Source organism: Drosophila miranda, chromosome XR (assembly GCF_003369915.1).
Source record: "Drosophila miranda strain MSH22 chromosome XR, D.miranda_PacBio2.1, whole genome shotgun sequence".
NCBI classification, from domain to species: Eukaryota; Metazoa; Arthropoda; class Insecta; order Diptera; family Drosophilidae; genus Drosophila; species Drosophila miranda.
In genome coordinates, this window is record NC_046674.1 from 11,885,448 (window position 1) to 11,911,499 (window position 26,052).

The 26,052-nt window shown below is 38.7% G+C and overlaps 6 protein-coding genes across 10 annotated transcripts; 1 reads left to right on the top strand and 5 right to left on the bottom strand.

Moving 5' to 3' along the window:
• Positions 1–876: 876 nt before the first annotated feature.
• LOC108153065 (26S proteasome non-ATPase regulatory subunit 4) lies at positions 877–2,433 on the bottom strand. Its single transcript, XM_017282845.2, has 3 exons — positions 2,325–2,433; positions 2,102–2,242; positions 877–2,040 (listed from the first exon to the last, which is right to left on the bottom strand). The coding sequence occupies exons 1-3, from the start codon at positions 2,348–2,350 to the stop codon at positions 1,032–1,034; spliced, it is 1,176 nt and encodes a 391-aa protein (XP_017138334.1). The 5' UTR covers positions 2,351–2,433; the 3' UTR covers positions 877–1,031.
• Positions 2,434–3,749: 1,316 nt separating this feature from the next.
• Positions 3,750–6,516, bottom strand: LOC108150816 (pickpocket protein 28). The gene is made up of 5 exons (XM_017279121.2): positions 5,212–6,516; positions 4,885–5,151; positions 4,615–4,825; positions 3,974–4,559; positions 3,750–3,909 (listed from the first exon to the last, which is right to left on the bottom strand). Exons 1-5 carry the CDS (start codon positions 5,541–5,543, stop codon positions 3,800–3,802), a joined length of 1,506 nt encoding a protein of 501 aa, XP_017134610.2. The 5' UTR covers positions 5,544–6,516; the 3' UTR covers positions 3,750–3,799.
• Positions 6,517–7,635: 1,119 nt separating this feature from the next.
• Positions 7,636–10,115, bottom strand: LOC108152869 (probable E3 ubiquitin-protein ligase makorin-1). The gene is made up of 4 exons (XM_017282498.2): positions 10,009–10,115; positions 8,706–9,504; positions 8,299–8,572; positions 7,636–8,221 (listed from the first exon to the last, which is right to left on the bottom strand). Exons 2-4 carry the CDS (start codon positions 9,434–9,436, stop codon positions 8,123–8,125), a joined length of 1,104 nt encoding a protein of 367 aa, XP_017137987.1. The 5' UTR covers positions 9,437–9,504; positions 10,009–10,115; the 3' UTR covers positions 7,636–8,122.
• A 1,099-nt stretch (positions 10,116–11,214) lies between these two features.
• Positions 11,215–13,243, top strand: LOC108152255 (protein ARV 2). 3 transcript variants are annotated; one of them, XM_033386612.1, is made up of 6 exons: positions 11,215–11,319; positions 11,378–11,571; positions 11,857–11,976; positions 12,044–12,182; positions 12,251–12,318; positions 12,425–12,511. In XM_033386612.1, exons 2-6 carry the CDS (start codon positions 11,476–11,478, stop codon positions 12,458–12,460), a joined length of 459 nt encoding a protein of 152 aa, XP_033242503.1. In that variant the 5' UTR covers positions 11,215–11,319; positions 11,378–11,475; the 3' UTR covers positions 12,461–12,511. The 3 variants fall into 3 exon arrangements, with proteins under 3 accessions (XP_033242503.1, XP_033242502.1, XP_017136953.1); XM_033386611.1 differs by lacking the exon at positions 12,251–12,318 and having other exon boundaries at positions 12,044–12,179; positions 12,425–13,243; XM_017281464.2 differs by having other exon boundaries at positions 11,216–11,319; positions 12,251–13,243.
• A 96-nt stretch (positions 13,244–13,339) lies between these two features.
• On the bottom strand, positions 13,340–17,806 carry LOC108152254 (WD repeat-containing protein 26 homolog). Of its 3 annotated transcripts, none has more exons than XM_017281462.2 (4): positions 17,719–17,806; positions 15,295–16,495; positions 14,271–15,223; positions 13,340–14,213 (listed from the first exon to the last, which is right to left on the bottom strand). In XM_017281462.2, exons 2-4 carry the CDS (start codon positions 15,763–15,765, stop codon positions 13,733–13,735), a joined length of 1,905 nt encoding a protein of 634 aa, XP_017136951.1. In that variant the 5' UTR covers positions 15,766–16,495; positions 17,719–17,806; the 3' UTR covers positions 13,340–13,732. The 3 variants fall into 3 exon arrangements, with proteins under 3 accessions (XP_017136951.1, XP_017136950.1, XP_017136952.1); XM_017281461.2 differs by having other exon boundaries at positions 17,698–17,783; XM_017281463.2 differs by lacking the exon at positions 17,719–17,806 and adding an exon at positions 17,559–17,674.
• Positions 17,807–19,076: 1,270 nt separating this feature from the next.
• LOC108151375 (cyclin-dependent kinase 12) lies at positions 19,077–25,140 on the bottom strand. The gene is made up of 8 exons (XM_017279936.2): positions 24,822–25,140; positions 23,627–24,196; positions 22,730–23,571; positions 22,476–22,635; positions 21,130–22,411; positions 20,673–21,061; positions 20,133–20,606; positions 19,077–20,068 (listed from the first exon to the last, which is right to left on the bottom strand). Exons 2-8 carry the CDS (start codon positions 23,839–23,841, stop codon positions 19,909–19,911), a joined length of 3,522 nt encoding a protein of 1,173 aa, XP_017135425.1. The 5' UTR covers positions 23,842–24,196; positions 24,822–25,140; the 3' UTR covers positions 19,077–19,908.
• Positions 25,141–26,052: the final 912 nt, after the last annotated feature.

The following is a 26,052-nucleotide window of genomic DNA, read 5'->3' on the forward strand; positions in this document are numbered from 1 at the left end:
GCTTTAATTCCCACATCTGCAAAGGATTTCTTGGGTTTATCAAAAGATTGTCTAAGGAATTCACTGATTCCTATACCACAAAACTAGTTTATGTTCCTCTTATCCGCACTACCTTAAATTGCAAGATAAGCTTGAGTCTGTACAAAGACAATTTCTTATCTTTGCCCCCCGTGGAAATCATCCTTCTTGCGAAAGTCGGCTGCACCTTTTAAAAGCCGAAGGATTTGCCATGGAATTTGTTTTCTCCACAAACTTCTCTCTGGTGAGGTTGAATCCAGTGCCCCCATCAGTCTTGCTCGTATGTATCTCTGTCCCGTTCCCTCCGACTAGGCATCACTTTCATTTTCATCTTCAACACTGTCTTTCTAACTACATATGTACTCTGATAAAGAATACTTCCGTAGACTTTGCCATAATTACAAAACTTTTTTCTATTTGGTTTCCTTTGGCACTAGTGCTATTAAGGTTAAAACTTGTTTAATGAATAGTTTAATTTAATTTACTATAATTCTTAAATTGTTAGGCTATTGGCTTTGCTTTGACCTTAATTTGGCTATGAATATGACCATAGCGACTATTTTGCCAATAAATCTGTACCAAAGGGTCAGAGTATTTGCCATAGAAAGTCTTGCATTTGGTTTTATTTTTGTGCTGAGCAACAAAAAACTGTTTAATGTCGTCTAATTGGCTGTACATTTAATTTGATCAAGCAATTAATTTGCTTTTAAGCTATCAACCATCAACACAAGGAGGCGCTCTCTGCAAAAGTGCTTTAAACTATTGCCACAGGATTAGAACTTATACCAATTGGACAATAATATTATGTCGATGAAGGTAATTCAGAAATAGCAGATTTTTGGTCCGCAAACCCAATACTTGCAGTCACAATGGGAACTTCTTCTACTTATTGTGTGTTTAAGTATGTAAATATATTTTCACTTCGCTTTTTTCAATTTAACAAGCTTTCGAATGATTTTTTTAATGGGCAAAGAAACTTATAAAATTTAATTGTGCTTATGAAATGGTGTGTTTTATTTCTTTTGGTTATCCTTTTCCTCATTTTTTTTGTCCTTGTCTTTGTTCAGTGAGCCAACAGCATCGCGCACTGCCTCGGATTGGGGATCTACCCCAGGAAGATTCTCTAGCACACTCTGCAAGAAGGCCGGGTCGCCAATTACCTCCGAATAGTCCTCGTCCACATCCATAGGGGCATTGGTTTCTTCAGTTTTTGGGCGCTTTGCTTGCTGGGTAACGCTATCATCTGGAGCATCTTGCATGGACATTTGCATGGCAAAGGCGATCTGTTCTTCTTCGGTCATGTTGGCAAAATCTGGCAAGTTATCTTCAGGGGTCTCAGTGGACAGTGCCAAGGCCCGTTGCAACATAGCTTCCTCCGAATTCGCCTCGGCGTTTCCTGCGCCGCTTTCAACTTTGGGCTGCCCCGCGGTAGCAGCAGCTTCGACACCAGCTGGTGCTGTGCTATCAGCATTAGCACGACGTTGCTCACTTTCCTGACGTTGACGTTGCTCCTCCATTGACACACGCAAAGCAAGAGCCAGTTCCGGGTCTTCGTTGGGATCAACTCCGAATTCGAACACGTTTCCTCCCAAGCCGGCACCACCCAATCCATCTTCTCCCTGAATAATGGGCGACGACAACAGAGCTTCAGACAGGGCAGATCCGCGAGGAACACTAACCAAGTGCGATCCAGTACCGTCTTTGCCGTTCAATGCGTTGATGAAAGCAGTCAGCGTCTCGTTGTTATTGCCATGATCGCCGAAGCTAACAATGTCAACATTCACCTTCTCTTTCTTCAGGCGTTTAGCTTGCTTCACAAGGTCTCCTTCTTCGTGACAAATGGGAGAGCCAACAAAGACGACAATACGCATCTTATGGTTTTTGCCTTGACGATGCTTCAACACCAAATGGGCTATGCGGATCCCGGTCAGAAGGTTTATCTCACCCTTTGGTTGGATGAGATGCATTTTGGACAAAATCCGCCCCACGTCGCTTGTCAGAGTAGCCAGCACTTCCACGGTACTAAATTAATAAATGAAACAATAAAGAGCGCTTTTCAAACCATCGGCCACGCAATACTCACTTCGACAACGTCATTAGTCCAACATTATTCTCTGGATTGGATCTCAGTTTAGTGAGACAAACGAGATTGATTCCATCCTTTTGGACGTTCAGACGTGTAGGAAAATAGTCACCATTGCGTTGGTAATCGCTGTTATCAAAGCTGAAAATACAAACAGGGGTTTGGTTTCGTTAATCCGTCTTCTTTCTGCATATGGTTTATCAATGATTAAACATTATTTTACCATATCATAGTACTTTCAAGAACCATTTTCGTATTTTTGCTTGTCACTTCACCACTGAACTGTAATTGTGATACTTACAGTGTGACCGCGGACTTGTCAATAAAATATACCGTCCGCCCCTCAGAAATATACCGAAACATACCGTCTGATTAAAAAAATATACCGTAAATGTACTGACGAATTCAAGTTATATTTTACATATTACTCGTTTTTGATCTTCCGTGGAATATTACTAGCTAGATAAAACCCTCAGCCATGCCCACATTTTTTTATACGATTAATTAACCAATTTTCTAATTGACTGGCTTATTTTAAACACTTGCTTTAGTTGGATTTTGTCTAACAAAGGTTTTTAGCGAAATAGGTCAAACAAAAAAGGTTTTAGCGAAATAGGTCAAGACAAAAAAACGAAAGGATAGTCGTTCATATTGCTCAATTTAGAGATTCCGTTGAATAATTCTGTCTAACTTAAACCCTTAGTTTTGGCCTCATAATTTTAGGCCATTGATGAATAAATTTTCTACAAAATTCGTTAGTTTTTAGTCCTTGCTTTTATTGTATTTTGACTAAAACAAGGTTTAAACAAAATAGTTCAACAAAAAAAAAACAGTCGCAGTGTTGCTGGTATTTTAGACATGATGCGCGCATAGGCTTTTGTTACCCTATTTCGTTAATTTAGTATGAAGATATAACGAAATTTATAAAGACCTTTTTTCAAATTGATATGTTTTAGACATATTCATGTATATTATTAGTATATTGTGTATATTTATCTCGATCCTGATACCTACGGAGCCTGGGATGACAAACATTTTCTCAATTCTATAATATCCTTTCCCAGCGTATGTTGCATTGTGGCTTGCATGTTGCCGTAATCGTAAAAAATGAATTGCAAAAAATGTGGCTGCAGCAATGATTGCATTTCGGCAAATCTCGAAAAATTAAGGAGTACAGTACTGCTGGGTAATAAAATATTTATATTCTGCAAACAAGCAATCAGATTAAAAATTTTATTTTTGGGAAACAAGCTGGCGCGTACATCTTTCGTACAAATGGCTTTTTAATAATTGTGTTTTCCTACTTTTAATCTCATAAACGTGTTGAACTAAATTTTTTTGTAATAGTCTTATGAGACTGGACTTTGCAAGCTTTGCTGCGAAGAAAGAGATAGCAATATCACAAAATTAGTGCTTGTAGCTGTTGCTGTAGCTGATGTTTTCCAGCACACCAGCCAACCAGAAAAATTGGATATGAAAAGTGTAACAATCGATCATTTCTGCCCGCAGCGCTGCTCCCAGCTCAACTGAAAAGCCTCGCATATATCGCTCTCACTGCTTGCTTTACCCATAGGGTTCTCTCTGTTCTTGCAGCTAGCCAGTTGGCAAAGTCTAAAATTTCATAAGCTATAAACAAAACACAGCTGACTATACAGTGTAATTGTTTATTAGCAGATATGTCGTTATTGACTGGTCACATTAAAGATTGAAAAATAATAATATGAAAAATAGAACAACAACATAAAGAATTTCGGCGATAAAGATAACGCTAAATCCAATCATAAGGCTCATGATACCACCAGTTAAAGCTAAAAGGAGAATAATACGATTTTTATAGTTTAAAAATGAGAAGATATCTTTTTTGAAACCTACACATGTATTCAGTTGGTCCGGTGTACGAAGTCCTCACATTGCTTCTAAAATAATTTTCTGTGAAGTAGAAATTTACTACTGCCAAGTTTTTTCGGATATATTCATTTGATAAATTCTTTAAATAATCACTCTGGGCCTTCAGGTCCTGTTGGCTAAAAGGAGTTGTGAAAGCATCAGGAAAGAACGTCAGATCATGACAACTGGTTAGGCACAAATCTTTACATTCAGATCTTTTCTTGTCAAAGATCTGTAATTCCGCATTATTCCAGCAATCAAACTGAGCCGCATCACATACTGTAGCGTTAGCAAACACCAACGGCAGATAGTATGGAATACAATCACACAGTCGAAGGAAGAACAATGCATCGCATTCAGATTCGCAGTTGCGTCGCGTATAATAACGATAAAAGTAAAGTTCTTCTTCATCGCTAAAAATACATTGTCGTTTAGTTCGATGGATGTTACGAATGCTGGGCAGGGCTTCAAAGCTCCGCGCGATTATACGAAATGTTGTCTGATGCCCGATCATTGCTGGTAATCCAGATTCCTTCATACGTGGTTGATCGATTGGGTTATACAATAGCACCTTAAAACAATTGTATTATTAACATGCTGATGGGTACAATCTTCAAATACACAACTTTGAATCCTTGTCCATTTGTAGAGGAACAAAAATAATCATTCACGTGACCATTGAGTATTATTTGTAAGCCCATAGCAATGCCAACGCCAACTCCTGGCCGCGGGTAATAGCTGGACGGTAGTTTCGGTGGATAGCCAGATATAGGATTCCAATCCACTGCAATGTCTGCAAACCTATTCGTTGAGGTGTAGTCCCGAATGTATGTTGGCCTTTCAAATAAAATACTTTTTACACACGAACTTTTCTGCGCTGCGCTTCAAAAACGTACCTGAACTTGTATAAATAATATGGATGCAACAAATTGAATACACAGCACAAGCCCTCATCTACAAAGATTTCTCTGAAGATATCAGTGCATGGTAACTTTTTTTTATGAAACATGCATGACACTATCAAATCTTCGCATCTCTCAGAAACATTTAGTATAAAGTTGGGGAACGTTTCGTTTTTATAACGATGATTCGATTTTGTAAAATTGCCATAAGTATTCTCTTTATAACAAGTTTTCTGTAGCATGGAATATCCTAGCGATCCACTGAAATGATTTTTATTATTCCTCTTTCATATACATAGATATGAATATGGGTTTACTTACGGTATTAAATCTTCTACTTTCGATTTCTTTGCCTGATTCATATTACAAACTGTTATTGCAGGGAATGGAATCTTACTAATTGGAGTCATAGTTGAACTAATTCCAATAATCACTGGCGTGTCTTCCCATTTAACAAAAACGCGAACCGCTAAGTTTACGGCCACATAAATAAGCGAACCAAAAATTATTATAAAGTATAGCTTTATCCACCATAAATGTCTATCACCGATGACGTATTTTAACAACTCCAATGATGTATTTCTTAGAAATATTTGCTTTCGGTTTTGACCGTTCCTCCACAGTTTTTCTTTCACTCTACTCAGGAAACTCATGGTATTGACCCGATGGTTATTTTATTCTTGTTAATAGATTGGGGATAGTTGTTAGACTGTGGCGTGGCTCTCTCTTGTTAGACTCAAGTGTTTATATATGTATATTCATTAGTATTTACAAAAGCATTATCTATGAAGCTTTTCAATGTATTATCATTAAGTTTTTGTAATGAATCAAAGTAATTAAATTCTCAACTCAATGCTACAATAGAACCATTTCAATTATCCTAATTGTCTGAAATAACAAGTTCGTTTCATTCTGTACCTTAAACGGCAAATCCAAATGATTTTCAAATGTTCTGTTCAAAGGACTACGGGAAAGTGGAGCTATAAAACGAATATCCGTTTTCACTGATAAAGGAATTGTAGGAACCTCCAGTCACAAACATAATAAATAACCTGAATATCATTATGTTTATGCGTTCATCATCACATACAAATTTTAATAATATCCCTACAAGATATTTAACAATATAAACACTGTATAGCTTCGTGGTTATGAGCAAAGTATTGTTCGGTGATCGAATTGTATTTTTATTTTGTAATATTTATTTGTTTCATTACTGTTTTTTATTATAATGTTACAAATTTGTTATTATTTTTAATCTAATATAGGTACAACTTCAGCCAGATTGGTATTCTTTATTTTGTTTTGAACAATTTTAAAACGGGAAATGGCACAATTAGTATTTGATTAAAGGCTTGTTTCATAAATACCTTTAAGATATTATATTCATTATTTGTGAAAACGAACCTGCAATATGTTGATTTTTTGTTTTGTTTTTTTTTTTTGTAATACCTTAAAAATGTAAGCTAGCGATTTCAAAAGGTCTTTTGATTTACGAGTTTATACCGTCTATTTATGGTAATCTTTAAACTATTTCGAAAGTATAGAGAAAATATCACTGCTGGATACATGCATAGATGTATAAAAATATGTTTTAATATCATCGGAACAAACTGAAAATGTATTAACGTAAATAAGCAGCTATTAAATATCACTAAATCTACGGTTCATATTCAATCAGTTATAAGCCCGTCAGCAACATACAGATTGATGAGAAAACTATTTGTTCAACTTAACAAGAACATGTTGTACAGGTCTGTTTTTTTATTTTGAGGATCTTAATTGTCAATTGAAATGTGTGTACAGAATATGGTTCCGAACTAATTATAATTCTTTGCTTTGCTTGGTATTATTGAACAACTTGATACAATTGATTAATCTGCTGAACTTTCCAACCAATATCTAACCAAAAATTCTATTTGGAAAAAAGAGGCTCTAAAGAAATACTACAATAATATAGGATTCGAATCATACATATGTAGGTTTGTTTGTTTTTGTCTCCTTTTTTTTTAGATATCAAAAATTTTTCAAGCTGATTTGTACATTTCGTTTTGAGGGGTTGGGGTTAACAATCAAATGCCTGCTTTAAAAATATATATTACCAATTATTCATATAACATTCATAATTTGTAACTGTCACGGATGAGTCGCATAGAAATATGTTCCCAGTCATATAATCCTATAATATGTATTGATCTTTTAATAGAAATAAATGATAATCGTTTTTTGTTTTGTTTGCTTGTAGTTTTAAATGTTGAACATGTGTGGTTTATATGGTAATTTCCTTATTTCATTTAATTTCTGTGTACAGTAACATATTTATCATTAAAATCAAAACATTTTAAAGAGGTACATTTCGAAAGTATAGGCTTAAAATCATATTACAGTAAATATACATACAATAATTATAGTTCTTTGTGTCAGGGTATTACGTGGAACTTGTGGAAAAACGTTTAGAAATATACTGAATTACAGGTATGCAACAGTAATACTTTAACACAAAATTATAATCATAACAGCAACAAAAATGTATTGATTATTGATTGACAAAAAGGTATGGTGTGGTATGGTATGTATGTAGTTATGATAACACTATATCGGCACAACATCAGAAATTTAAGTTTTTCTATTACCAGATAACGCATACCGCATGCAATATGCAATTTATATTATTATGTTTGTTATGTTTTCTATGTGCATTTTACTTAGTTATCGCTTTTTAACTTCAAAAAAAATGAGTGGAAACCCGATTAAAGAATGTTTGTATTTTGTTATCTTTACAATTCAGTCTGAAAGGCATAGTTTGTTTACACATTTGATATCACCTATTTTGAAAAATCTATTTGTTTACTTATTTTATTATCTCTAAAATTGTGTATACATAGGTAATGATATATCATTGATCTTTAAGGTTTAATGGTAACCACTTATTGGATGGTATTAAATATAATTTAATTTAATACAAGTACGGAAAAGTTGCTGAAAATTTCGTTGCGTTAAGTGGAGAATAAATATTTTATATAAACCTAAATTTTGGTACCCAAATACATGTATGTGTGTTGTTTTAAATTTTGCTTTCGATATTTGGTTCTGTATCATTTATATGTATATATCGCTAGAATATTGATTAGGTTATATCTGGGACTGTATATCGAACATTTTGTTTCGTTGCGGGTCTACAATTGCTGCATTTTTTGTTTTGTGTTTTTTCTTCTTCTTCTTCGTTAGATGCTTACTCATCATCGGAGACATCTGAAGATTCACTTATATCACTTGAAAATATCTCCAGCCAATGATAATCACGTCTACCAACGTAGTCCCACAGATAAATCTATTATATTTGATAAGTATTTAATATATTGATCAGTATAGTCATTTACATAAAGCAAAAGGATATATGATACTCACATCGAGTAAATCGATTATTTCATGTTGGCCTTGTATCTTTCGAGTACGCTTTGGTAAGCCCACATCAACGATATCCCCATTGGGCAGGGCATGTTTATAAAAGCACTTGTTTCCAAAGGGACACTTTCCCTCGCCTTTCTGAAAGTATTTACAATCTTTGGCTCCCAAGGCAGCGCGATAATCATTGAGAAGCTTATCCTTTTCCTCCTTTGTCTCCACCCAAAACGCACTGGGGCAGACAAAGTCTGAACATACGCGACATTCGGGGCAAGCACTAAAATGAAGCGTAGCGTTAATTTTGTATGTAATATACATACATTCGAATACAAGCAAGAATTCTATAGTCGAATTCTCCATTCAATACATATAGGCAGACCCCATTTTCAATCAATTATCATTTCACTCACCGCGTTATTTTATGCTCAAACTGTTTGGCCTGGCGCCATTTACGAATGCATTCCAAACAAAAGATATGGTTGCAGTTGGGCAGGATGCCAAATCTTTTCTCCCGGCCAGCCTTCTCCATGATTGTGTCGAAGCATATGCCGCAGGTCTTATCCTTAGAGCGAGCGATCGCAAAGGAAAGTTCCATGGCCTGTTCGTGCTGTTGCAAGCACTCCCGGTTGTGCTTTTTACGTTGAGCTTGATCCGTGGGATGCAGGCAATACTGGTCACACATTTCGCATAGCTCCATGTGTATACGATAGGGGCAATACTCGCCATAAGGACACGGACATTCATAGGGACAAACCTCGTCCAATGATGCGGGTTCGCAACAGCTCACGTCGACTGTCGGGCCACCAACTACTTCGGCCCAGGAGATTCCGTTTTGAAGAGATACGCTGCCAGAAGCTGCCTCCCCATCCTCGTTCTGGTCCAGCACGCGCTTCTGGCTAGGCACAAATATCGGGGCATTTGCCCAATTACGTTGGCTGGTGCTTGGCTTAATGCTCTCAGCATTATCTGTAGTTATATGCGTTTGCTCCGCACACTCGGGACGGCCGCGACTTAAATCATGAGAAAAACGGCAGAGCTCGCCAAAACGGCAAATGCCGCGCAGATAAAATCGGCATATCGTTTGACTTCGCCCAAGTGCCATGTTGGGAATGGCTGGATCGCTGTTGGCGACGGCACTCATTTTGCTCTGTACTTTTAACAATTGCGAAAGGGTTTGATATTTCAAATTTGACAATTCTCAACGATGACCTAAAAATAAAAGCATTATATAAAAACTGTAAACTCCGTTCGTCTCGTACGAAGTTAAAACATTCGCATAATGACACAATACATGCATAGAAATGTGCATGAAAGCACAAATACAATTAATCATGTGCTTGCATCTTTCATACATATGTGCATGTGCGTGCAAGCATGCATACATATAGGCATTTGACTGTATTGACGAAATGATGCGCACAACTGGGAAGCACGCTAGTTGACAGATATTAACGTAAAAAGTCAATAAACGTTAATTGCACATATCCATGAACATAAAAATGTACTTTTCTGAACGTAGATCGCTTTGCATCATTATTATTCGATGAAACTATGTGTGTACTACTATGTGTAGGCACATTCGTATAGGCGTAACTAATGCCTGTTGTTTCAGATACATGGATTGTATATAAAATACCAACGTCTGTTTTAACCGTGACAGTTAATTTAACCTTTCCACTAAGCTTAGACTTATTTAACGCCAAGAACACTTACAATTGTTTAACTTTGTCGTTTTATGCGCACCTTGAAATACAATCACAATCAGTGTGACGGCGGACTTATCGATAAAATATACCGTCCGACCCTCAGAAATACACCGAAACATACCATCTCATTTAAAAAATATATCGCAGATATACTTATGAAATCAAGTTCTATTTTACATATTCCACAATTTTGATCTTCCGTCAAAAATTCTCAGCTATATAGAAAACTTAGCCATGCCCACATAGTTTTATCCGATTAATGAATCTATTTTCTAATTGACTGGCTTAATTTAAACACTTGCTCTTATTGGATTTCTATATAACGTTGCGCACCTTGAAATACAATCACAATTTTTTCATTGCTGTTTTAGTGTGACCAAATGCACCGACACAATTTTTTTGTACTCTTGTATTAGGGGTATTTCCAAAAGAGACTTATAAATCGTTAATTTTGTAAACAGTTTGTATGACCATTTCGGTTTTCACTTATTTTTGCGGATTACGTTTTCAACCAAAACTTTTAGTTTTCATTTTTATGTGCTCCCTTTCTCACAAGTTATTTGTATCGATATAACAAAAACAAATGACCTTTAAAAATATACAGCGTGATAAAAATGGCTTTATATTTTTCAGTTGCTGATTTTTCAGTTGCAACGCCTGTTTATTTAACAAGCTGCGTGTAACAGCATGCAAACTGAAAATAAAATTGCTGATGGTCGAACAATTAATTTAAAGAAAATGTGGTGCGAAATAGCTGTCTCCACTTTGCTGTTATGTTACGAGAACAGTCTGTGCTATTATGCGCGAAAAGGTATTTCTTGCCAACGTTCCGATAGCCAAATTGGTTTATAATTTTGTATACATTTCTAAGACGCTCTCTTCCTGTAATTCGCAAATTTTTACCGCAGTTGGCTATACAAAACAGACAGATCTGCAGGAAAACCCCGAAATCGGCAGCCCTGACACTGACTGGAAATTGTCGTTGACCGTTTTGGCTTAAACCTTATTTTATAAGCAATAAATAAAGATTAAAACTTAAATTTAACCAATCAACTAGAAAATAGATTCATTAATTGGATAAAACTACGTGGACAGGGCTGAGAGATCTATCCAGCTAGTAATATTCGACAGCATACAAAAACGAGGAACTTGAATAATTCGTCAATACGGTATATTTTAAAACTTAGATGGTATATTTTGGTATATTTCTGAGGGTCGGACCGTGTATGTTTTATGCATAATCCGCGGTCACTCTGCATAGTGTAATAATAATATGACAAAACAACAACAAACAAAAACAACAAACGGATTTCTTAGTGTAAGAGAAAAGGATTTTACTTTTACTTGAATTCCCTAGTAATTTGTTTTCTTTATAGCCTTTGGATGCTGCTACTGCTGCTTTGTTTGCGACAGTGGCAACAAAACGAGAAATATAAATTGCATTGCATAAATTGATACCAATTTCAAAAATAATATGATTGGAGGAAAAAACTCGGTGTGCGTAAACTGTGGACACAGAGTGCGAGAACTATATAAAAAATATAGCAACACTCTGAAAACTACGAATTGCGTAAGAAAAACAATCTGATCGAGCAGCCATTTGTTTTGCTTGGGGTTTGGTTTTTAACCCTTACTCGTAGATTAGAATGGTACATTGTACATATTTACAAGCAAGAAAGCTTAAACTGCATATACTTTGTTTTGATCAACTGTCGTGAGCCGCAGTTTCATTATCTCCGAGATCTAGAGTGTACATTTTTTCAAATGTCTAAAAATCAGACTAGTGTCTTTTGCAATTGGGGAAGCTTTCGTCTTGTTGCAAAGGTACATTTAATTTTTATGATCACTTCCACAGGAGAAATGTCATCAGGTCACAGACAAATACATCGAGTTTGAGGAATTTATCATCCTAATAGATGCACTTCTTTTGGATTCGTCTGCATTCCGCCATATAATATATAATGGCGACTTTAAGGTGAGGTTCTACGAAGCTAAAAGAATTTGATCTTTTATTTAACATATCCCAATCTTTGCGGTCCTAGTTATATTGGAAGGTTTCACTGGTGGTGTTGCTCTTGGAGTCGTTTGCAATATGCCGGCAGAAGCTTAGCGATCCCGCCAATGATGCCTTAAACGTCCACGAAAAAGGTTTCTACACATACACACTGCATCACATAGGTGGTAAGAAATGGCAAATGGTTTAAATATTCAAGACTCTACATAGTTTAATCAAAATATATATTTTACAGACTACTTGCTTATAACCTTATTTCTATTGCTAATTACGGCAGCACTTGGCATTGATCAGATAAAGAAAGTGGGTGTTCGAAATTTCACCTTAACTATTATCAAGGTTGTTGTCATTTCCAACTTATCCAAGTTTTTCCTGCTCCCCATTTTGGTTTGGCGCAATAACACGACAGTGTTTGGACGTAGCATACACTATGCACTGGTCATGAGCCATCACATCTGTTCGCTGGTCCTTGCGTACGAGGCAGTCGGATTTATCAAGAGTCGGCTTCGATGGCTGGCCATTACATTAGTAGTCCTTGCATTTGTCCTAAAGGAATACATCAGACATTATGCCGCATTCCAACTGGAGTTATATTAACGTAAGAATTAGCTATATATAACCCTCTGCTATTTATTTGCAGTACAAATTTTAACCAAAAACACTGTATAACCTTCCCGAGGGGTTCTAACATTTGTGCCTCAAGTATTTTGTATCAAGTTTTGGGGCGCATACATCCATGTACGATAATAAATAGCTAAGTAGGGTATTCATTTATGATTATTCATTAGTTAATGTTTTTCAACCTTAATAGTCCATGTGTCGGAAGTTCCTCGACTCGAGTTGGAATACAGTACATCATAGAAAATATTCATAAGTTTCTCTGCATGGAACCATAATGGGAGATAACATTTAGTAATCTTAGACACGAAGCTTCCTCTTCTGGGGAACTAAACATCAAATTGCTGTCTCTAGAGCACGTCCATGCTCCCACATGATGCACATTGATGCTAGGCTAACCCATATTAAAATATTACCTTGTGGCCAGTCTTTTACGAAAAGCCCTGAAACTGTAGGTGAAAATCGAATAGAATTAGACGAAAATATCTTTTTGGGGTACGTTACCCTCTGAATAGACATACGACACAGTTGTTAGTTGGACGAAAAGAAAGCAAGGGGTATATCATTATATTATAATTGCTGCAAGTAAAATTCCACTGTTAAAAACATATATAGAACTATTTTTATTGTTTTGGGGGAGGGTATGTAAGTTATTTCAAATACGTCAAATCGTTTTACATACTAAATGTTGGAGAAACTGCGTTAAAATATTATATCAATCAAGTGACGAATGAAGATAAAACAGAGTGGAGGTTGACCACTTTCATGAGTTAAATTAAGAAGCTAAAGTACAATTGATAATAAAAGTCAGAAAAAGAATAATTTGCATTTGTTAATATCGGTATAAAAGACGCATCCGAGAACGAATTGTTGATTGGTTTTGTTGTTTGTTTATATGTTCGTATGAATGTACTTAAGTAAGTCATTAATGCTAATCGTAAGTCATGCTGCTCATACATTTTGTTGTAATGGCAGTTTGTAGCAACGACGACACTGACGCGCAATTGGGGGCAGGACAAACTTTGCATTTATATCGAAATTAGAGCGTAATATTACTAGGTCAGCATCCAATATCTAATCATCTCTAACCATATATCTCCTAAGTCATATTCCACGATGACGAGGACGAGCTTGAGGAGCAATCGTCGCTCTCTGTCGTGGCGTTGCTTCCATTCGGCTTTGGTCCCCAAATGCGAACGGTGGCATCGTCACTGGCACTAGCCAGCAATGACGGATAAACGGGGTTCCACGACACACAGTTCACCGTCTTCGTGTGGCCAGCCAGCTTGGCCAGGGGTTCTTCGCGCTTAATGTGCCAAATATATACGACCTTATCCTCACTACCGCTGGCCACGAAGCTCTCATTGATACCGCCGAAACACGAATGGATGGCAAAATTACTCTGGCGTATACCCTGGAATCGTCGCACGAGACATTTGTCCTCAATGTCCCAAAGATGAAGGCCTTGATTGGAGACATTCAACAACGCCAAGCGATCGGCAGAGTTGATGCTAAAAGTCATAATCGGATGCGGCTCTCTCAGTATATCAAAGTCTGAGCGAGGGCTATCAAAGTTGTAGCTACAATGAAAAATCATTGATGTTAATTCGTTTATGTAAAATGCTGTTGGGACTCACCCTCTGATGCGATAATGATTATCGGCCGCCAATATTGTTTTATTGTCAGCTCGAAAGGCAATGCTGTTGACCCGAACTCCCTCCCAGGAGTCGACAATGGTGCCATTTAGATCGCATAGGTAGAGCTGACCCTTTTGGCCGCCACAAACGAAGCGGGTGCCATCGCGACTGAAGGCACCGCAGGCGAGGCTGTCCTCCAGTGATTGGGAGAACTTGACAAACAGCTTACCGTCCTCCACGTTCCAGATGTAAAGCTCATGGGAGTCCTCGGTGCCACCCACCAGAATGAGCTTGGAGTCGGGACTCCAGCTGACAAAGCTGACGCTCAGCTGCGCCTGCCCGTCCAGGACGCGACGATGCTTGAGCGTGAGTTTGTACGGGTCTACGTCCCAAATAATCACAGTGGAGTCCTTGCTGCCAGTAGCTAATTTAAGGCCATCGGGAGAGAATTTACAGAACCAAACTTCGTCGCAATGGTCAGTCAGAATTTGTATTGTCTGCATGGGGAATCCATCTGTGGTGCAACAGTGGTCGGTGAGCAACGAAACCGTTTGCAAATTAGTCTCCCACGCCATGTCGTGACAGGGGCAGTGTTGGCTTTGTAATTCTATTGCCTGCTGAAGTAGGGTGCGCAGACGGCGCGGCGACATCATCACCGAAGGCGGCATGAACGTTTGCAGGCGCTCCATGACAAGCGCCCGAGACAAGATACCCTTGCCCTCCCACTTGGCTCGCTGATAGAGGTCCTGATTGGTGGAGCACATCATATACGAAGACAGCTGATGCACACGCGATATGTTGTGCTGCAATGGGGTCAACTCGCTGCGCAGCACGTGCAGTGCGTCCAGCGGATTGGCATCATCCAAATGCTCTAAATACTTTTGCTCTAGTAATATGAATTTCATTTCAGTTATTGTTGATAGTTTCCCATTATCAATCAGTGGCTCCAAGTCCTGCAAAAGAGTATACAAAAGAAATAAATGAACAAAGCACTTTGAAGCCCACGTTTCAGATCGTTCGTTACCTTGAGGTCTAGATCTGCTTTGACCCAATCCCCCATTAACACATGCTCCCTGAACTTGGTCGCCGATGGGTGCTCCAAGTAACAGCCAGACTCTACCATCAGTGTCTTGACGGACTTATCGAGACCTACGTCGTGCAGATACTGGCCAATGAGGCGTATGATCTCCTGATTTGACTTGTCCAACTGAACAGCCCGGTAGCTGGTGTTGTTGTCCCGATTGTTCTCCCCATCTACGATGCAGCTGCCATTGTTATTGACAGCAAATCCGTTTTGTTTGGCATCGTGACCGTTTCTGGTGCTGCTGCCGGATGGATGCTCGTCAGCAGGTGCGGGATTATCATCGCCACCTCCACCACCGCCAGTCGTATCACGGCTAACATTCTCTGCACTGCCGCCGCCGGAATTTAGCGTCGAAACATCTGCTGTAGCCCTTGTACTGGAGCCGGTCGCTGTAGAAGATGTGTTCTGCATAATCGATCCAGAATTGTTGCACTCGTTGCTGTGCGATTTGCTTGTGTTGCTGCCGCTGCTGCTGCTGGTACTGGTACTGGCTTTTGGTTTCTTGCTGCTACCGCTGCTGCTGGTGTTACCGACTGGGGGCGTTAGGGATGAAGATTGTTGCACTTTGCTAGCCGATGTTGATGTCTCCGAGCTGTTATCACTGATCTGTGGTGAGTCGTTGTTGCCCGTGATTGATGTGCTTGAACCTGCCAAATTCGAGTTTAATTGTGTTTGTGGTTGTTGTTGCTGTTGTAACAGAAGGGCCGCTCTCGATGTGGATGCCGCATCTATTGGCGGCACTGTAGCTGTAGTGGTGGTGTCCAAAACGACAGAAACTGATGTTGAAGCTGATGAGGCTCCTGAACGACGACCCTTTTTGCGCGGCGGCTGGTCCTCGGATGAGGCACCAGTTGCAGCAACCTTTTTGGTGTTTCTATCAATTTTGAGTACTTTTAGGAACCGCACAGCAACAAGAGAAACTTGTCGCCTTCTGGCGGATCTCAGATTTCCAGCCGTAACACGTCTGTCTGTCACTCTCTTTCCCCGATTCGAGGGCGCTGACTGATATGCCCTGCCTGAAGGCCTTTGTTTATTTAATTTCGTGCAGTAGTAGTATATCTGCCTCGATTACGGTTCTGTTTCTGGCAATTGATTGCACTCGCTGATAACAGTTTCAAGTTGTTCAACTGCAATCGACATACTGCGAAGGGAAAGCGCAAAAAGAAATCATAAATCAACAATGAGAGAGACAGTTCATGAATTAGAGGCATCACTGGAATGTACACGAATCTATATTTTCTGTAGTGGGATTCGACTTGGGATTAACTTTGTTTGAGTTACGTAAAATTTTGAAACGTTTTCTTAGATTATCTGTTGTTCTTCGCACAAAGAATTCACTTCCTTCATATTGTAGCTAAATGTAAACGTACCCCGCCGATCCGATTCTACCCAGATAGGAACGAAGACTAGATATGGCCAGCCTTTGTTTATACTCGCGTATAGCTTTTAATCAGACAAAAGTATTGGTTATATGATGAACATCCCGTATAGTATGAAAATAATATTTAATTGCGAGATGTCATGGCTTTATATAAAAGTTTGATGGCTCATATGCGCTTTACATTACATATACCGCAGTTAGAACTTTCCAAAACTCCAACGAATTTACCATTGTCAGATTTTCATCTATGTATGTATGTACGTAGAGATGTACATAACACTGTATATTATTTTTTTACACACAGCTGTATTCATTCATGTATGTATGTACTTGCATATGTAGGTTCTTAAAGTTATAGATGCATGTACATATTTATAGGGCCAGATGCCAGATTAAGACTCGTGGAATTGAATCTTACAGAGTACTTACACTCTTCTATTTCACTACATTAAACTATGCGTATAGATGTACAGACATACATATGTACATATATACATCCATACGTACGTATTCATGTGAATATGCACGCATTTACATCCCCAGAAATGCACTTGCGTGTGTATATGTTTATATGCCCATATGTATGCATGGGCTTATATTAATCAACTCTGCTTTGTTTTCCTTTACATCTGTGTGTATTTATGTACATTCAAGTGTTAGTGTTCATAGTCAAAATGAACCTATTATCAAAAAAAAAAAAGAAAAAAACCCCCACGAGCATGTTGGTGTCTGCTTTGTTATGGGTTTTCCAACACATTTTCACTTGCATTTCTCTTTTGGACAAAGTGCATCGTAATATATAGGCATACACATACATACATACACACATTGTTTATGGTCCTTTGCGACGATATTAAATAGGCTACACTCTATTAAACTATTTGGCATGATAGCCCAAAACTATTTATGAACGTATGAGCTCTCAATTAAAAAACTAAGACGAATTGACACAATATACATACAAATTTGATGATGAAACGCACTTAGCTGCTTATATATTTCGACCAGTGTGACCGCGGACTTAACGATAAAATGTACGGTCCGAACCTCAGAAATATAACAAAATAAATCGTATCATTTTCAAAATATACCGTAAATATACTGACGAATTCAAGTTCTATTATAAATATTCCTCGATTTTGATATTCAGTGGAATATTACTAGCTAGATAGATTTCTCAGCCCTGCCCACATAATTTTATCCGATTAATGAATCAATTTTCTACTTGACTGGCTTATTTTAAACACTGGCTTTAATTGGATTTCTACATACCGTTGTAAATGAAATTTAATAGATTGATGAAATTGACAAAATATACCATTATATACCGATATATCATCGGTTCCATTTTAACCTCAGAAAATACCAAAAATTTCTTAAATACATTTAATACTAGATGAGCCGAAGAGAGTAGACATTAGCGTTATCCCTGTAAATGTGCTTGATTTGCTTTTTCTGAGAAATTTAATTCTGCAACAGAGTGCTCTGTTATTTTTTTAAATTTTTTAAACGATCGATGACATGACTTATATGTAATTTCATTTATTAGGCTTGAGTCATATAATTGTATTCATGAACAACTAAGTTGAGCTACTTTCTTTTGTGGCCATAAGGTCCCCCTGATGTTATCAAAACAGAATTCGGCGATTAAAAATAGGTCGCTTAAGCTGATATTAAGGACACACTAACGATCATTTTCGATTGAGTTAAGATATTCCAAGTTTTAAGGTGAGCGAGATTTGAGACTATTGAGCATCTCAGAAGAACGAGTGGAAAATACATAAATATTTGGATATGCTGCAGCTGACTCTAGATTATGAAGATTTAATAAAGCGATAGATAAAAGGAGCATTTGTCGGTTTTTTAACGCACTAACTTTACTTAATGGTGCAAATGTTGGAGGTATAGGTAATTGCCACCAAAGGTGGGTCTTTCCGCCATAAAGGTAATAGTGGTAAAGGGGTATCTTAAACGATGCTGAATCTATTTGGCCCCCAACCCATTCGATGCAGAATGCAGAATATATTTACGCAAATTATATATCAGAGTTAAATCACAAATAGACCTGAAATAAATAAAAAAATTTGTAGTTTTTTGGCCGTTAAAAATTTGTTTTCTTAAAACATGCAGTTTATTTCGTCTTTATTGTTGCTATCTGCAGATGTTCCGAAAATCAATTTAGTGGATTTTACCCCGTACTCAATGAGTATGGGGGGTATAGTATATTATATTCGTTTGATTATCATTTTGAGACATTGCTCAATAATATTGTAGAAATTTGTTTCAACCTGTATACACACACATGTAATTTGGATTGAACAGTTTCAGTCTGACGCACATCTTGCATGTTGTATCATGTATAATACGGGTATATGTATGTACATACGGCTTGCTTTTAAACAGTTTTTGTATATTAAAATATAAACTTTTCAAATACCTGGGAAATAGGTAAATAGTAGTACATACTCGTATTGTATTTACTTGACAAATTCATTTATAATTTACATTTGACTTAAATACTTAGCAATAGAGGCTAAACTTATAAATATAACTATCTCTAGCCTATTTATTAATATATAACAATTTATAAAAATTAAAATGCTAATCTTTAACTTCTTCACTATATACGCTTACTTCGTAGCAAATACAAACTGCGTTCACAGCACGTTTGAATTAGCGATGCGATCCATAATATACGTACTGTGCTGTGCTACTAGATTTTACATATTTCTTTTGTGAATTATTTGAATTACATATTGCATTCCCGTTCATTTAGGATCTCTTTTTGATTACCAATTTCAGCTTAAAATCAGATACAAATAAGAACCTAAAACGAAAATTAAAAAAAAAAATTTCAAAACTTCTTTCTGAAAAAAAATTGAACTCTGCAATTGTATATATTACACGTTTCGTTTATACAGTACAGCTATTGATTTAAAATGCTCCAAAAATTAAATAATTGTTAGCCATGTTTTTATTGAAGCTGTCTAAAATTACACAGTGCCTAGGGAAAGTCAATGTCAACCTATTTTGGCCCTGTCTCTATCCATCCCTTTTGTTTCTAAATCAGCTGAAGCCGCTGGATACTACTAATGCCACCAGGCGGCACACTCGGGATCGCTCTGACCACAGCTGTTCTTCAAATTGAATTGAATTGAAGCATACATTAAATGCTAAGCATCTCCCACCATTGCTGCTCCGTGTGGGTGGTATTTGGTCGAAGATATTACCGATGGTGGCAGCGACTCTTGTTGTTCCCGCAGCTGACGGCGTCGCTTCTTGCTCCAAAGTTCATGACAGTCCTGCCATGTAGGCAATTGTGGTGTTGGCATTCTGTAAATCATAACAGAAGAATGAGAATGATACTCATATAAACATAAGATTTAGGCATACTCACTCATCTGGATTGATTTTTTTTAGCCACGGGGACTTGAGTGCATCTTCTGCAGTTATGCGCTTGTCCGGATCCAGGTCTAACATTTTGTCGAGCAAATCAAGTGATGCTGCTGGCATAAACTCAAAATCTTCACGCAAGCGACGGCGATGCGTTTTCTTTTGCTTAAGAGTATGAAACAGTGGTAGCTTAATTACGTTCGGCCACACAGCGGGAATGGGCGAGCCGCAGATCTTAGATATAGTCTCTAATTGAGCCATCTCTGCATTGGCCTGAAACAGTGGCCGCTTCAGGAAGAGCTCACCGAGTATGCAGCCGCACGACCACACATCTATGGAAGGACCATACCGTTCCTCGCCCAACAACAGCTCTGGGGGCCGATACCACAGCGTTATCACTTTGTTCGTGTACGGACGTTCCCGATCATCGGCATTATACAGACGGGCCAATCCAAAATCTGCCAGTTTCACTTTTCCTCTGCAAAATGACGGTCGTCGTACATTTTTCAAACAAAAAGAAGAACACAAAAACTATGATAAATACCTGTTGTTCATTAATATATTCGAACACTTGATATCCCGATGCAGAAAGTTCTTTTTATGGCAGTAATTAAGGCCGTCTAATAGCTGCTTCATAATGCTAGCATTATTCTCTTCATTAAAGTCGACCATGCCAGATTCGAGCAGGCCCATGAGATCGTGGTCCATATACTCAAACACGAGATAGAATGAGCCCTTGTCTTTACGAAACTCGACGGCGTCCTGCTTGTCTGTGACAATTTCATGCAAGTTGACAATGTTACGATGGTTGAGTTGCCTAAGTATTTTGATTTCACGCACAGCCGTAATGGGAAAGCCTTCCTTTTCGTGTTCTAGCCGCACTTTTTTCAGTGCTACCATATCGTTCGTATGATGATCCCGAGCCTTATACACCTTTAAATGAGTACACAATAGAAATCAAGTTAAAAATGTATAGAATATGGAATCGTGCCACAGCTTACCTGTCCGTATGTGCCTTCACCGATTTGTGCAATCATTTCGAATACGTCCACACATCGCTCGCCCCAGTCACGCACATTATTACGTGAATCCCGACGATTCAGTATCACTGGACGACGACGCGAGGCCCCCTGTCCACTGCTGTGGCCGTGCATATTGCCACTGCCGCCGGTTGCATCAAAATCTTCGGGACTGTCGATGACATCATCGTCGCCGCTTAGCTCCTCGCTGCCTGGTATTACCGGAGGCATCGGTAAGTTCAAGAGACTTTTATTGGCGCTGGAATTGGAAACTGTTTTCTCATCGTACTCCTTTTTGAGTGTCAAATGCGGGGGCGATGGACTGGGTGCATTCACAAGGTCCAACGCATTCATGCCGGGTGGCATGGGCAACGATGTCAGACTCTTCGGTTTGTGGTTATTCCTATTTGCTGAGATTGCTGCCGACAGTGTGCTTGTTGTTATTAATGAAGTTGAGGAGCTATCTGGGACATCGGAGCTGGGGCCAGGATTATGCACAAGCAGATCGTGCTCTTTGTTTGGCATGGGAATGTTGTTGATATCCAAATCCGGTTTGCTGCCACCGCCGCAGCTGCTGGGAATTTCCAGTCCATTTGAAGTCATGCCGCCGCCTATGGTGGGTGTTGGCGTTGCACCTACACCTACGATGGCCACAGCAGATCTACAATCGGTCACATTCGGCGTATTACCATCTATCGAGGAACTGTTATCGTTTATTGTCAAGGCGCCGTTGCTGTTGCTGTTACTATTTTCTTCTTGACGCTCGATAATCTCCTTCAAGGCCTTTTGTCTTTTATGACGATCCTTTACCAACTCGGCAAACAGACTCGTTTCACTAATCTTTTTAATGTATTCCTCGCGCTTGTGCTTCAGATCTCGCGAGGCTGGCGATCGACTGAGTGAAGCTGAACTACCGCTGCTGGCCGAGCTGGGCGAGCGTTTGCGACTGCTGGTCCTTCTAAGACGCGACTTCGGCGAGCGACGATGATGATGGTAATGGGAGCTTGAAGCACCAGCTGATGATGGCGGCGAAGTCTCAAAGTAGCGCGAGCTTGCCCTCGGGGATCGCGAATACCGATCGGTGGAGGTGCCAGTACCAGAGGCGCGTTTCGAGGACCGTGTCGGCACGGACGTGGGTGAGTTTGGTGTCGTGTACTTGTGTTTGTGACTATTACCATGCCTAAACATATTTGAAATGCTTCCGCTGGAGGTCATGCCGCCAACAGGCGATTGCCGACCGCGTGAATGCTGTACACTAGGACTCCTTAAAGATTGAAAATAAAGATATGATTACTGTTCAAAAAATATAAGCAAAGTCCAATCCATACCTGGATCCACGCCTTGAATATCGCTCTCTGCTATAACGATCATATTTAGTAGAATGGTGCCTGCTATGCTCGAAGCCTGACATACTCATATCCCTGCCATCGTTGAACTTTCGTCGCTTGTGGGGCGGTGTACTCGGCTGATGATTATAGCGGTCTATCTCTGAAAATATTTACAACAATTAGCTCTCTTATCGCTCATCGGCCATCTTATCGCTTCAGTGCACCTGAACACCGAATAGAATAGCTACACCTACCCGGAGACAAACGTTTAACTTTTCTCGCATCGAGACTGCCGCTTGGTCCCGTGCTCGAAGAATATCGTGGCTGATATCCATGATCGTGGCCAGACCGATGGTGCGCATTTAGATCGTCTTTGAGTGGACTCTGTACATATCGGGAGCTGCGTGAATCACGTCCATGAATTCCCGCTCCACCACTGCTACCGCCCGAGGTGGTGTAGAGTGCTTGTGGCGGAGTTCGAGGAGAGGTCCCATAGCGTGGTCCATTGCCGCCAATGCGTGGGGGAGAACGCAGGCGATTGCTCGTCTTATTGGTAACAGTCACCTGGAGATTGGTTCCCAGCGAAGTGTTGGGGGCATCACCAATGGACTCGCCATAATAGGCGTTATTACTGTTTGGACGCCGTGTGGGAGGCGGAGTGCCCGGGGATATGGGGCTGCTTTCCTTATGCGTGTGAGGTGTGTAGGAAGTTCCGGTGCTGACTGTTCGCTCGTTGATCTTATTCGGAACATTTGGCGGCGTGTATCGTCGATCCAGTAGGGCGTTTATGTCATCCGACATTGACTCAATGCTAGAATACGATTTGGTCCTCTTTTTCTTACGCTTCTTCGACTTCTTCTTTGATTTATGTTTATGCTTGTCCTTCTTCAGCTTCTTGCGTTTCTGTCGCTTCATTTCCGCCTCCAGTTCATCCGTGTCAATGGAATCGCTAGACATGTAGATCTGTCTACTCCAAAGTTCGTCCTTTGATGTTTTAGAAGCTTGCGCCTCCTCTCGATTATTCAAGGTGTCGCCTCCACCAGTTGGTCTCGATCCAGACACCTCAAGATCGTCAGTTTCTTCAGTCCGCCTTTTTCTAACAGGAAAAAAGTTTCACTTAAAAATATATGTATGGTATGCACATATATTACCTATAATTATCATAGCCTTCCTTTTCAGGCTTTGTAGCTCGACTACTCTTTGCGAACTGATTATCCGACGGTTGCTTTGGTTTCTTTGTGGTGTCACATCTGCTTGTCAGCACTGCGTCTGAGTCAATTTCTCCTGCTTCGGGATCGGAAAAGTCCTCTGAGCTGACATCCGAGTACTCCACCAGTGCTGTCGCAGCTGCAGACGATGCATGCATTTTTGCGTCCTTCGCCTAAGAACTCAAAAGGGCCGTAGGCACACCACCACGGGTGTCTTCCCGCTGCTTATTTATATTGTCAATATTCGTTGAAGGTATTTTATCCACTGCAGCTTTTTGGCTGTTTTTTCTTTTTGTCACACTCGAATTTTTCGTGAAAACACCATCTAAATATCCGCCCTGTCTTTTATTTACAATGCTGCTTTGATTAACCACCACATATCACTTTGACTTTGGTTTTCACATGATTGTGATATGTGCCATTGCATGAAAATCTATAAAAGTAGGCTGGAAAATACGCTGTGCCACTCTGCATTGATCTTTGCGGACATCTAAAGCTTCGAGTCCGAGTCCCCTAAATATAAAATCGAAAATAATCACTTGTCATTTTAAGGTTATAAAGAATGACCGAGTGTGACCAAACATTGAATATGGAAAATGAAATCGTCTACAAGAAAAATAACGATAGAAATATTTCAGCGATAAATAATGTTGGACATCGTCACAAAAAAAATAATTTCATATGAATTTTGAATCACTTTGAATATACATTTTAATTTATTATATAAGAAAATCAAGAACATTTTTATATTGACCGCCTTCTACTGTTGCATTACAACATATCTCTGTGCAATTTTTACAGAATACACTCTATATGAACACAGTTTAAAGTTAACAAGTTTTCCGATATCGATATTGGTCAACCCAACGAAGAACAACAAAATGCACTTAAGACCAAAATATATTAAATATTTTGGATAAAAAAAATTCAGTTTTTTACGAAACACATTTTATAGCACTGTTTTTACACTGTTGCGCGTCGGTGACGTATGTAGTATGGGAAGTATAGTTGTGTGTGTAAAAACATATATAATGTCCGAACACTTGCACACAAGGAAACTTGCATGCATACACATGTCTTATGCAGATGTAAGAACGGATATATGGGTCATTTTATTGTTCTACGGTGTATGACTTACCAGTTTATATGCATTAATTATGCAAACGCCACTTTGTGAATCTCGCACTAGTACTTTCAAAACCAATTTCTATTTACTCGGCATTGTGGAGAGCGAACACGCACTCGTTTGTCTTGCAAATTATTAAATAACACGATTATCGGTAAGCCGAGTCGTACTTGTTCGCTGTTTATGCTTTCAAAGTACGTCTTCTTACATCGCGACTATTTCAATTGCTTATATATTGCATAAAAATGTATACGAAAATTATTCGCAATGCAAATTACATGTCTCATTAGGCATTTTTCGGCATTATTAACATAAGAAAAACAATGCCATCGGAAGTGTGACCGCGGATTTATCGTTAAAATATACCATCCGACACTCAGATATATTCCAAAATATACCGTCTTGAAAATATTCCTTAAATATACTGACGAATTCAAGTTCTATATTCCTCGATTTTTATATTCCGTGGAATATTACTAGCTATCTAGATCTCTCAGCCCTGCCCACATAAATGTATCCAATTAATGAATCTATTTACTACTTGATTGGCTTATTTTAAATACTTGACTTTGATTTTTGTTGTCTCAATTTTGGTTCTTTAACAACAATATAGCGTCTCGTATGATGAAAAACTGAACTTAGCCCACTTAAGACCCCTCTATTTAAGTAGTTCAACTACTTGAGGTAAATGGCGGAATATATGATCTATTGTAAATTCTTCTTATAGATTCATGCCAGTTTTCCTCTGACTTTAAAAAGAACCACTATATCTTTCACCTGAAGTGCGCTAAAATTATTAAATTTTCATTATTTTCAGTTGGATACTACAACACCCCCATGGTCTACAATGGGTTAATGGTTCTGCGTCAAGGATTGGAAAAAATATTGCTAAATTTTGATGTTCCGTCGAATATTATTAGCTATATGTAATATTTAGCCATGCCCACATAAATGTATACGATTGATGAATCATTTTTCTAATTAACTGGCTTATTCTTAATACTTGCTTTTATTGGATTTTGCGTAAAAAAGGCTATAGCGAAATAGGTAAAAAACAAAAAAGGTTTTAGCGAAATGGGCAAACAAAACAAACGAACAGGGTAGTCGTTCATATTGCTAAATTTTGATATTCGGTCGAATATTACTAGCTACTAGAAAGAAAGCCCAGCTATGCCCACATAATTGTATACAATTAATGAATCTATTTTCCACTTAAATGGTTTATTATAAACACTAGCTTTTG